The sequence below is a fragment of the Ciconia boyciana genome, chromosome 8 (genome assembly GCF_034638445.1).
Source record: "Ciconia boyciana chromosome 8, ASM3463844v1, whole genome shotgun sequence".
Lineage (NCBI taxonomy): Eukaryota > Metazoa > Chordata > Aves > Ciconiiformes > Ciconiidae > Ciconia > Ciconia boyciana.
The window spans coordinates 28,790,952-28,804,062 of NC_132941.1; the positions used below are offsets into that span (position 1 = coordinate 28,790,952).

General features: G+C 40.9%; 1 protein-coding gene across 2 annotated transcripts in view; it reads left to right on the forward strand.

Annotated features, from left to right (window-relative positions):
- MICU1 (mitochondrial calcium uptake 1) overlaps positions 1–13,111 on the forward strand; it is a 111,131-nt gene that overhangs the window by 36,434 nt on the left and 61,586 nt on the right. For both annotated transcript variants that reach the window (XM_072869636.1, XM_072869637.1), the window contains exon 6: positions 8,332–8,375. In XM_072869636.1, coding sequence (XP_072725737.1) covers positions 8,332–8,375 — 44 coding nt within the window. The remainder of the gene's footprint in view (positions 1–8,331; positions 8,376–13,111) is intronic.

The window sequence follows — 13,111 nt, forward strand, 5'->3', positions numbered from 1 at the left end:
ATGGATCACATGGTTCCATCTTGAGTGAAGTAGTTTGAGCAATAAACAGAAGATAATGTTCACAGATGCTGAAACTGTGTGTGCTATCTTATATATCTAAAGTTCCTTCAATTAGTAATTTGAAAAGCAGTAGCACCTGGTTGAATGCAAGTCTTCCCATGTAAGTCTTTTTTTTTTGTCAGCCAGCTTAAAAATAGAAAACATCCTATGTTTAATTTCAACACATCTGATTCTCTTTTACTTCTTCCATGCAATATATGTGCTTGGTGCATTTTTAAAGTGTGCACAGAAAATAGGTGGAAGAGTGCTCAGAAAACACCTACTTTGGAGACAAGCGAAGGTGACTAATGGGAAATAATTTGTCAGTCTTAGCAACTAACTTTACACTGTAACTATTATTATCCTGGCTAGGTGAGCAGCTTAAATGGTGCCATGAAGCCTGTTGTGCCTTTAAGCGTCTGCAAATCCTGCCAGTTGGTGACACAAAGCAGCCTATAAGGGAAGAAAATTGCCTTAGTGATACTTACAGGTGCTCTTGCAAAGTGGAATGAGATGGAAATTGAGTTTTGGCTGCTCATCAGCAGACAAAGTAGGAGTGGGGGCATCTTCTACCTTGTTGGTTTGAAAATCTGTCTTGAGGACCATGGTGGTCGTGGACTTGCTTCTAGACAAAGCTGCTACTAGGATGGTTGTTCCTTATGCGTGCTGTACATAATGACAATCATGGTAAATTTTTTTTCAATACATAATGAACAGTAGAAGAGTAAAATGCTTAATGCTACGGTGAAGTCAAACCAGCCATAACCTTGTTCCCAAATGTTTTAAAAGTTGGTAGTAAAAAAAAAAAAAAGTGTGATATTAAAACCAGACATTAAAGACTAAGACTGCTACCTGCTGGCCATTTTATTTCTGTACTTTACATCTGTTTGGTATTTCTGACTCATAGGATAATCTAGATTATAGATTAGTAGGGAAATGCCGGGGCTGCTTTCCCCCTTAGTCATGACCCGGGTGTGCGCTCTGCCAGGGCTGGAGCATCCTGCCTTTGTCACAGGGAGCTTCTTCCTTCGGGTAGTGACGTAGCCCTGAGCGCTCCTTGGAAATGTCCTTCAGGTAGTGATGTAGCCCGCTGTAATCATACTAGCTAGGTAGGTTAATGCTTGAACTGAATTATGGATTACTTTCTGCAGGCCCACTGACCCAAGGTTTTCTATGAGTGGTATTTGTTGATAGGTTTGTGTGGCGAAGCAATCACCTTCTGGTCCTGTGAATTAATATGGTTCTTCATAAGCAGTCCAAGACATGAGCAGGGCCCAGCATGCTCTGAATGCTCAAGATGCTGTTCATAATTTCAGTGAGTAACTTCTTGTTAATGTGTCTGCTATTTTATGGAGAGGAAATACTGTGGAATATAAGTGATATGGAGTAATGAGGTATCTAAGTCCCTGTTGTATTTATTTTTAAACCACTAGTCTACTGCGAGGTATCATATGCCTGATTCATTTTTATGGATTACACAGGGGAAAGTTTGATTTATTATCAATAAAGCATCAACTGAATTCTAGCCTGCGTTTTGCTATCTTGGGGAAAATGAATGCCAATTCATTAACTCCTGTAGATTGCGTTCTCTTAATAGTTCAGTAAAACTTTCTGCTGTAGCTTTCCCAAGCAGGCAAGCTGTGCTTAAGGTGTGACACACTCTTGCTGAGCTTGGAAGTGTCTGTCAGAATAAGCTAAGGAATGGCATTAAACTTGGAAGCTGCTTTAAAAAAAAAAAAAAAAAGGATGAAAAATTCTTTATGTGCTATCTGGAAAGTCCAAGCACCAACAGAAGCGTGGGCAGTGATATCTACTCTCTGCAGTCCTGTGTTGTTTTTTCCTCCCACCTCCTCTGGTACCCAAGAGGTAGTTTGTCTCCAAGGCTGGATGAACGGCGATGGCTGCTTCGTACCTGGTGCTTACTTGGTAACCCAGCCCCAAACCAGCTGAAAATACTACCTCTCAGTCTCTGATGGGAAGGGTAAGGGTTTGCAAAAAACCCATTTTAGATGTTGCAGCTCTTCGAAGACAGCATGGGCTTTTGCTGAAAAAGGTGTATAAAGCCATGACACTTCACAGGAGCCGTAACTGTGCCTGATACTTGCAGGTCATTGCTGCCACTTTCTCTGTAGTCCTACATGAATGTTTCCGAGTGCTTGGACCTGCTTGGTGGTGGCCTGCCAAGTCCTCCTCCCTTTCCTAGCCCCTAAGTTTCCTCCATTTCCCCAAGTTTCTCTGTTTCCATTCTGCATTGATTGTGTTCTTGGGGGAAGCGAGTGCTTTGGGGCATCCTGGACTAAAAAGGACCTGTGGCATACTAAGCCAGTACCAGGGTTTTTTTGGGCCTTTGTAGTAAAGATTAAAAGAAGTAAAAAAAGGCTTCATATCTCATCACAGCACGCTGTAACGGAGACAGGTTACACCTAAACCAGTCTTGCTCTTCAATCCCAGTGTTAACCTCCCTGGTTAACCCAAACTCCTGCCGCATAAAAGATGCTTTTCAAGATTCATCATGCTCTGCAGCAGCTCAAATATCTGAAGTATTGGAAATGCCCTGGAAGGTGGGGGTTTTTCTTTGTGTGTGTGTAAGAAAGCATGAACATGCTATTGAAGCTCAGCCAAAAGCAGCAGCTGTGCCCCTGCAGCCTCTGCGCGCAGGACAGCATCAGAGGAAAGGAGCTGTGAAGGACGGAGCCGATGTCTGGTGACTTGATCAGACCATATAGCTTGATTCTTGGTTTTTAAATGTTGGGTTTTTTTATCTCTGGACTTCATGACCAGCTGAGCACCAGCTGGGTTCTGGAATGTTGCAGTGCTTGAGTGATTATTTGTTATTTTGAGTTAAGTTTGTAAAATATGTATCTGATCTTCTGTAAAACCAGCAGTCATGAGCTGTGACAAGCACTCACCTGGTCTGGTGGGGTGGGAGAGGACTCCCTAGGCTTGTACAGATCCCTAAAGTTGCACAAAGTGTTCCACTGGGATATTTAAGACCCAGAAGGAAACTAGAGATGCTGAACTTGTCTTCTGGGTTTTGATGGGGACTTATTTCTTTGTTCTCCCCCAAATATATCTGCTGGAGAGGCCTTCAGGGAAAGGGTGTGAGTAAGAAGGGGAGGTAACTTGGTGGTTATCTTCCAGAACCAGGAGGGTGAATAGTTGTGGGGGTTTTTCTGTGAAAATGTCATTGCTAAGCAAGGATCATCTTTGATATGATCATGCCTGAGATGAGACTCCAGGAACCTAGCCAAGGAGGAGTGAGAGATGTGTTTATGTGCATATTTATGTGATAGTCATCAGAAGAAACAAATAATTGGGGCTTCCAGTATAGATGACAGATTGGTATGGCTGATCTGTTGTGTTATGAATGCACATCTCGTAGAGGGACTGACTTGCCTGTTGGAGGAGAGGGAGACAGATGAGAGCAAAGTAGTTCCTTGGACAAAATTATTCTGGACTTTAACACAAACCTGCAAGTGTTGACCCCTGAGAAATCTCAGGCAGCTTGCTGTTTGCTTGCAGATTTCATTTTAAATTCAGGGGAAAATACTCATACAAAAATCAGAAGCTGGGTTACAGTTCTGGAGTGGGAAACTTGGTCCAGCATTTTCTCCTCCCATAATGTAGCATGTTGCATGCATGGTTAGCAGGCTCTTCAGTCTTGGTAATTAGCCCTTTTGCTAATCTACTTGCAAGGAAAAGAGTCCATGTTATATATCAAGCAATGGGAAAGGAAAAGCAGATGATGACTAAATGTTACCCAAATAATGTGGAAAAATATGACAAGAATATAAAGACTGGAAGGAGTTGAAAAGGTTTTTCCATCAGTGGAAAACTGCTGGCCTCCCAGGGGAAATCATGATGGTTTCTAATTGATCTCAACTTTGTTCTTGGCATAATATAATCATTCTTTTGGAAGCCTGTTTGTTACATATTTTTTAAAACTGCAATCTATAATCTGCTGCCCATGCCTTTTTTACAGGATATCATGAAGAGCTTAGTAATTGTTTAGATATTTAGCAAGTGTGGTAATTAGCTAGCTTTGAGCAAATCTGTGGCATGTATGTTGTTGTTAATCAATAGAAATACAATAAGCATTCGACTTTAGGTTTGATTAGAGCTGAATGAGAGTAACAGCAGATTATTCTGTTTTTTGCCTTTACATAAATAATTCCTTCTCCATTAAAACATCCTCCCCAGCCCCAAAAGAAAGAAGTAAAAACAGAGAATATGGTTCTCCTGTTGAACGCCCTCTTTTCCCCATTGTGGCAGGCAGTGAGTGTAGGTAATTTTGATTTATTTTGAAACATTTTTATTTTTAGAGTGCTGTGAATGTACAATCACATAAATAAGAGTGGGGGCCTTTATTCTTAGTATTGGTCAGTAAGTGGTGTCAGTCTAATCTGATCTAATCTTTTAGTGATGCTACTTTCTTAGCTACCCCACGGCAGTGCTGCTGTTTCTTTTGGTCCCCTGATGGTACTTTAGGTGGTATCAGAATTTGTAGGAGTAATACACAGTGGTACTTAAAGATGACAAGCAAGGTGGCTGTGGTGAGCAAATTTGGAAATTGCTGCAGGTCACCATTGGTGCTGCTCAAGGTGAGCAGCTGGTGCAGGACCCTCAGCTGGGTGAGCAAAAGAGGCTTCGATAATCCAGATGTGTAGTGAAAGGTGAGGTGTTGTACAGTGTTTCATGCAAATTAAAGGCGTATTGTGGGGCAGGTCATGATGAAAGCTTTGGGTTTGTTTGAGCAGAAACAAACACCAAAGCCCAGCTGCTCTGGGTTGTCACTATGCAACCTGGAGTAGCTGTGGTGGACATTGTGCTGCCTTCGGTCCCGGGGAGGCTTCGTGAAGCAGCCAGGTATCCTCCTGAAACGACTTTTGGATTTCATTGCTGTCTCTCTTGAAGGAAATCCTTTAATCTATTTCTGGGAGAATGGTATTTTGGCCCCTGCTTTTCAGTTAAAGGTAGAAAAGCTCTTTTTTTTATTGTTAAGCATGCCTATTAGCTTGTGTTCCTGCAGCTTGTCAGCAATAGCCCAGCCAGGGGATATTTGTTTCATGAGCGTATCACTTACAGACAATCCTGTGGTAGCTTTAACTTAGCATGCTGCCTTTTGAGTAACGGAGATGTAATAACTAACATTCTTTCCTTTCCTTGTTCAGATGTGATTGTCCTCATTCATGCAGTATTTCCATTAGCTCTCCAGCCTGTGCAAATGCTGAATTCCTATTGTAATGTCTTGGAGGAAAAACGTTTTGGGGTTTTTATGTAATGTAAAGGAAGAAGAACACAGGCATCAGGCAACAGTCCCTCTTTTTTCTTGGTTTCCTTTTGTCAACTTTTAAGATTAAAGACTTGTGGAAAAACACATAGCTAAGTCCATAGAAAAGCAAATAAACTGTATTGAAAAAAGGAAAACATATTGAGTAAAACTGTATGCCTTGAACATATAAATGCCCTTTTTCAGCTTTTGAATTGGCTTATTCTGTCGGGAGCTATGGTAAGGGGAATTTTATAGAGGGACTTAAGCGTGCAGCTTAGTTAATGCAGCAGAGCAGAGAGGATACTGTTGTGCATGGGCTGGGAGAAAGGGCAAGCATAAAACACTGATGTGAACCAATGTGCTTGTGCTTGCAATAGGTAGTGCTGTCTTCCATGGCGTGCTGATACAGTGACATGAAAAAAGGCAGCAGCACAACTGACAAATTTTTGTGCTGCACTTTCATATAAATGTCTCTCCCTGATCTCAGTGACATGCATAAACCAGGGTTATATACTTCTCATCAGATGTGATTGGGTCAAAGGAGGCTGACATGATATAGGTAATGATAACTACATTTCTGTAACAGCTATGGTGCTGTAAGCAGTTTCTTCAGCGAATAATGAAATGCTCAGAGCTCTTAAGCTTGAGGACAGACCTGGCAGCTTCTACACCTAGCATAAGGGTTTGGATGCTGTTACAGAAAAGCTAGGTGTATCTCAAAGTCGATTGCTCTGTCCTGCGCAGGACAGAAGTTACCCAGATGTTTTGTTTTCCTGTGTCTTTTCGTTACATGCCATAGCAATTGAGGAAACACATGGAAATAAACATCTCTGTGCTTAGGTGAATGCAGCTGGACCAAACCCCAGTCCAGAGGCAAATTACCCTATATTCAAAACTCCTGATTTCACCAGTGTGTTTTTCTTTCGTTGACTCCGTCACTATTGTAATCTATTGCTGTTAACTCTTGTGCTTTTTAGTCCCCTCCAGTCATACCCAACTTCACCTCCCCTTTTCCCTACCTCATGTTACATCTGTGGAGAGCACAAGGTTTATATTATTAGCTTTTTCCTTTAACATAAGTGCTGGTATTCTGCCTTTTTAGGTGTCATTTGATTGTTTTAAATAACTTTTCTGTATGTACATACAAACTTGTATAATAATTATTAATTATTTACTATATTTAGATATATAATATATACATACTATTTCTTTTATATATTTATATATAAAAGAAAACAGTTGTTAGTTCATCTTCTTCTTGCTGTTCATCTGCATGAGCATCCATTCATTTTGGGTCTTCTTTGAAATCTGTTTGCTTTCCCAATAGTAGTGTCCAGTTGGGGGAATTGCCATTAAGACATACTTTCACTTGCTATTTTTAACCTGTGTCCTTTTTTAGCTTTCCATGAGTATCTGTGTAACGTTGGGCTGTATAGCACTATTTCCTGGCATGGGAACAGGAGGTGTGCTTGAGAAATGATACTATTGCAACACATGGACATAGAGCTAAGCTTGTCTTAGCAGTTAGCATCCAGATGGATGGTCAGGGGTGAGCTCCAACCAGATAATGTGTCTCTGGTAAAATAAGCACATTTATTAAATGAATCCTGCCTCTAAATGTGACAATACTTAATGTACTGCTTTTATACCCACAACTTTGAGGAGGACAACATTATTCATAAGATGGTTAAAGTCTGAAAATGTGTATGAATATGCAATTTTCACTCTATTGTCAGGCACACAAAATAGTGAGAAGGTGCTTTCTGGCTTGAATATTCACAAATCCAGAAAGCCTCTGATAATTGCCTTGACCTTTGAAATTGGGGATGGAGGAGTTTTAGCTGCTTTGGTCCAGAAGGGTTGAGGGGGTCATCCTGGAGTGATTAATAACTCAATTTTCTGCACTGTAACCATTACAAACCTTTCCAGTAGATGGGAAAGGGTTTATCATCCTCCTTCATAAGCATATGACGCAGCAGGCATGGGAGAGGTTTATTTTGGTTTTTTCCATCTTTTTTCTAATTTAAATTGGAATGAGGATGTGATAATTATCATAAACAGTGGCAGAAAATGCATGGGACGTAGCTCTGCTGAGGGAGTTTTATTCTTCAGAGAACCAAAAATCAGCCCATGCTCTCCTGAATTACTGGAAGTGCTCGCTTTGAGTTCTGCTTAATCTTTTCTCAGGGTGCATCTTCCCACCTTTGGATTGCAAAGCTCAGATAATTAATCTTCCTCAATATTTTTGTCATGTTGCTTATATGTGCATTCATCAGTGTACGTATAGCCTGTTGGGCATTGCGGATTAGATTGAGAGCTCTGTGCCTTTACGTCTGCAAATGCTGGGATTTTTTTCCCCCCTCTTCAGGATAGAAAAAACATTTTGTAATGGTATGAGAGATTGAATTTACTAGTGTAAATAACCCCTCTCCCTGGCTTTCTCCAAAATACCCTTCAAGCACTTACCTTCTTATGAATGCAGCTACAGCTGATTTCCTTTAAAACCTATTTATGAGCAATTTTGTACTAAAGTTTGAACAAGTTTTGGATTTATTTGGGGATAACCCAGTTAATTATGGGAACAGTTCTTTGTTTTCCCATTTGTGAGCCAGTCAAAAGGTGGTGTAAGAAACAAAATAAGGGTGTTATGAATATGCACGAATAGGGGGCATCACAGGCGAAATATTTGTCTGGTAATAGTGCAGAAATCTTCTGCTTTGGGATGGATGTTTCAGGCTTTTGAGAGATGCTGGCAACTGTGCTCCTATTGTCCCTGCTAGAAGGAGGTTTTCTTCTGTGATGCCTTGAGTTTGTTGTCTTTCATGATCAAAATACAAAGTACAAAATGCATGAATCCCAAAAAATTTTCCTTCTCTGTCCTTATACTTTCTTCTGATGTTATTCAGACAGTGCATTTTACTTTGTAATCCCCAGTCGAACAAAAAACCCAAGAAATTATTACTTTTACACTCTAAGAGCATATTTTTTGAAGTATCTCTTTTTTTTTTTTTCTCTTTCAGACCTGGGCCTGGATCAGTTTATAGTGAAACGCTATGATGGGAAGGTGAGTGCATTAGACTATTAAGTGTATTATTCAATGGCTTTTTTTTAACCTAGATTCCTTTAGTTATTACCTGCATGTGGGTGTAAGTTAAATGAAATATTTGAAGTATTCTCTTCTGAGCTTTTTGTTGTTTAGTAGCATTGCAGTACTTTTTACTTAATGACAGTGAATGAGAATTTTTTTTTTTTTAAAGGGGTGTTAATGTTTGCAGACAAAATATTACCTCTTCTTATATACTGCTAGGCCAGGAAATGATAGGTTGTAATCACGTTTTCTTGCTGCTTCTTTATGACTGTGAGAGCTGGATAAGCTACACTGTTTTGGGGAAAACTCACTTGACCTTTCCCTTCCAGACTCATCTCCAGATTCCTAAAGGAAGGAGACACTCTCGTGTTTTTATCTGCATCCTGAGCATGTATTTCCCCCCTTAGCAAACACCCTTACTCCATTCCCCTTTTGAACCCTAGGTCCTTCCTACAGTAGTACATGACTGTTCTGGATATTTGTGCTGTCATGATACGTGTTGGTAAAATGTTGAGCATGCTCTGATCTAGTTTTGTCTGCCTGCGTAAGTGGAGCCGTGCAGTATCCTACCTGTTGTTATGCAAATCAGAGACCCAATTAACAGCACCGTAAATCCCACCAGTATGGAGGAATACCGTAAAGGCAGCTCTGGCCCTAGGACTAGCAACTCATATCGACTTCTTGATGCAGATAACTGCAGGTTAGTTAATTTTCCATCATATCACCATGGGCACAGAATGGTAATCCAGCTTTTAGCTATATTTTCATTTCACCTGCATTATCTGAAAGTAAAGCTTCTGTTTTTTCCAAAGGGAAGTCAGCATCTGAGCCCTTCCTTGCTGGGTGATGTACCTGACACAGTGTCACGCGTTTCCAGAAAGCCTCGACACTGGAAAAAATGCTTTTAAAGCTTTATATAAACACAGTGTGGGCTGTACACATGCAGTTCCCTGTCTTGTTTTGTGTTTAGTAGGGAAAGGTGAAGACAGAAGGTGATCGAATACCTGGGGTCCCTGTCATCAGCAGTGTACAAGTGTTCTGGTTACCCAGGCAGCAGAGTGAGATTTTGCTTGAAAACAGACAATTGGAAGTACTATTTTGGTAGTTAGTTTTGATGCATAAAACTACAAAGCATGTTGTGAACACTTGTTTTCATCTCCCCCTGCCACAAACCCAATGTCTGCTTTTCATGATTAAAAAAAAAAAAAACAAACCACAAACAAAAATGTACATACATTCTTTGCAAAATATCAAATGTTTCTCCCTCTGGTTTATGACAGTCTATTTTGCATCTGCTCACTTTCATAATTTTGTCTTGTCAAGCTATCACACTCATCCCTTAGGCTTTACATGTACAAGATTTGTTTGTAGGGAAGAAATGCTCAATCCCACATTATTTTTGCTAATCATTCCTCTGCTCCTGAGCACTCTGCAGTCGGTTCCTATCACATTGGATAAAGGATCCAAAGGCAATCCTTTTGCTGAACTTAATTTTCTGTTCCTCTGCCCCTCAGCACTGAGGGCTTGAATTGCACCGCATTTGGATGTGATGGACACAGTCACCACACCAGGGGTGTTGAAAACTCGCATTTGGTGTTTGAGGTACCATGCTCGACTGTGCATCATCATCCATGCTCTTAGGATCTTGCATTCAGCGTGGCGAATATCTATGCTGGCTGAAGGGTGGAGAACAGATAGCCTTTGCCTTACGCACTAACCACCTTTTGCTCTGACCTGTAGCAGAGTGAAATTGCTTTTTATATAACTTCGAGATGTCGGTGCTGCACTTGGATGTCTACGTCCTGTGGTCTGGATAATCTGAAAGTGAGGCAGTAGATTTAGGGTACTGCAATGGACTTTTCTTCATTGTTATCTTCTTCTGGGACCTATTTTTTCCACAGTTTAATAACACCCTAGAAGCAGTTTGCTCTGTTGAAAATGAAGAAATAGAGGTTCTTGTTTGCTTGGCTGTCTGCTTTAAGACACCTTGGGACTGGCTAAATCTGGCTGTCGCTATTAGGGTAGTGGTAATGTCCAGGTGAGAGGATAATTTGAGGACAGTATAAAAATTCAAGGAGAGTATAAAATAAGCTGGCCTTGGCTCTCCCCGACAGTAGATTGATCTGTCTGATAGCATCTTGGCCTCATTTTATTGCTTACTTTGGGTTTCAGTTCAAAAAACAACACTGTCTTTACTCAAGCACCAACTGAGGTGCTACAGAGCTGACCTTACTCATTCAAGTTTCACTTGCATAGTAGCACCCAAAGGATAAAACCCATCTCTGCTTCCTTGCCTGTTTCTGACTACGTATTCCTCTTGGGTTATCAAAGCATCCTCTACCTGGAGACGACTTTCTGGTGCTTTCCCTTTGTGCGTTGGCAGAGCTGATGAGCTCAAGCAGAAGGGTAAGAGGTCCATCGTTCCCCTAAGCATCCTTACGAATGTCACGCAGAGGTAATGGGACTCGTGGTACAGGCATGCGCTCAAAAAGTAATAGGCCTGTTCACTGGAAATTTCCTCTTCATTTTTAAGGTGAAAGGAGTTTGTGAGCAGTCAGACACAAGCAAGCTGTGGTACTGAAAAGTACTGACAATCTGCAGGCTAGATCCTGGCTGAAGAGTAGAAAAGAGAATTAATTTTAGTTCCAAGCAAAGATGTATACCCAGGGTGGCATACAAGTAATGATTTAGAAGGAGATTCAGTTAAAAGAATAGAACCAGCTGTGCAGTCAGTTGCATTTTAATTACATATTACAGGACAATGTTTAAAGTATTGGTGTGAATTTTGAGCATGTATGTTTGAGATGTAAATGCTACACCATTAGTAAGCAGATGTATGGTCTGCCCTTTCCCAGAACCAATTTTATTTACATAAAACTACCATCTAAACAACTAATCGGCTGCCGTGTGGTGGTCGGGACTGATCTTGCCACAGGATTTTGTGGAGTGATGTGCCTCTGTATTGTAATTGTGTTGGGTTTCTGAAGCATCTTGCTGTGCAGGTGATTGAATGCTGTGGTGCGAGGACAATACCTGCTTTTTTTTCTTCTTCCTGCCCCTCCTTCTTCCTAGTGATAATTTATAGAGTTGATGGAGAGGGAGGTAAATGTTACTGCCTTATTAATGGGAACAATGCTCTTGTAATTTGAGCCTAAATGCTTTTTCTTCACTCATTGTGAGACCAAAAACCCTGGAGACATTCATCCAGTAAAAACCCTTGGTCAGATCTGTTTGCCAACATGAAATCATACTTTTCTTTGACCTGCTGCTGGGCTGAGTGTGTAGGGAGGCAACTCTGTCCCTGGCTCCGTTTTTGTCTAAGTGTGGTGGTTTTTCCCCCAGGGAAGCAAGCTCTGGAAAGTAGAGGAAAAAAGGCATTGATTACTATTCATTCAGAGTAGAAAAAAAATTAATCAGTCTGCAGACATTTCAAAGTGTTCATATTGAACCTGAAAAAAAGGCTGATGTGAGAATAGACACAGTCTAATGTGTAGCTCAGGGTGCTGTGGCATGAAGGTGTCCAGACCACAACTGTTCATCTGTTCCATTTCCACTGTGTCTCTTTCCTCTTGCATTTTGGTGGTAGGAAAGCAAATGCTTTTTTAACCTGTCTGTAGGAGAAATATCTCATATTGTCCCTTCTCTCATCCTGCCATCTTGAAAAGCATGCCTCTGGTTAGGAGGAGTGAAGTCCTATTTAATTTAAGATGTGCTGTTCCCCTGCTGCATAATGTTTGTTAGGGCTTAAGAAAGGCTGCTTTTGAGAGTGGTGTGGAGATGTTCTTTGTACATCTGATTTTCAAACTGAGGCATTATGCTGTTTCATCGCTTGCTGCTCGCATCTTCCTTAGCAAGATGATAGTGATGAATAAGCTCTCACTAAGTAGAAGTATATATCTTAGCACATGTAATGTGGTATAAGCTTCATTAATGTTACATGAGTTGTAATACAGATTTTGTTTAAAATTTTCTTTTTTCATGCCCACTGTGTTTACTTGATGGGATTCTTTTGGCTTATGCATTAATGATTGACAAGCTTAATCTCTCAAAGAAAAAAAGAAGCAGTGCTGTTAGTGATGTTCCTATAAAGTGTGAGCTGCACATCCACCTTGTTCAGAGCATAATCAGGCCCTGTCACCTGGGTCCTTTGGTGTGGTGCCTGTCCTGGTGAGCCACTGCAGGGGAGCTCCCAGGTGTCCCGCAGCTGAGCTTTCAGCAGTGCAGCCTGGTGTAAAGGTGGGAGCAGAGCCAGAAAATGGATATGGTGGGTGCACAGCATAGATCCGTCTTTGTGCGGTTGGGTGTTCACAACAAAGGCAAGCTGTAGTGCTTTTAAGAGACCTCTAGCCTAATTAGGGAAAGAAAAAACCTAGATGGCTTATTAGTTTAATACAGAATACACTTGACTTGCTCTTTTTGTTCTCCAGTGGGGAAAATTTCTTGCTACTGCTTAATATGAACAAAAGCCTTTGAGCTACCAGCAACAGCTTACCCTCCTGCTACTGTTGCTGCAGTAAGTAATTATAGAGGCTTTCAATGCTATCTAATTAAATTTATGAATTAAGTATTTCCTGCCAGCATTTATATTTACATCTCTAGATGTTTTGGGATGCCTGAGAGTAATGCAGAGCAATAGCAAAATGAAAAGAAAAATACTCCAGATGGTTTATGTGCCTTTTCCTTGCAGGGTATTGTCCCTCTCTGGTTAGCAA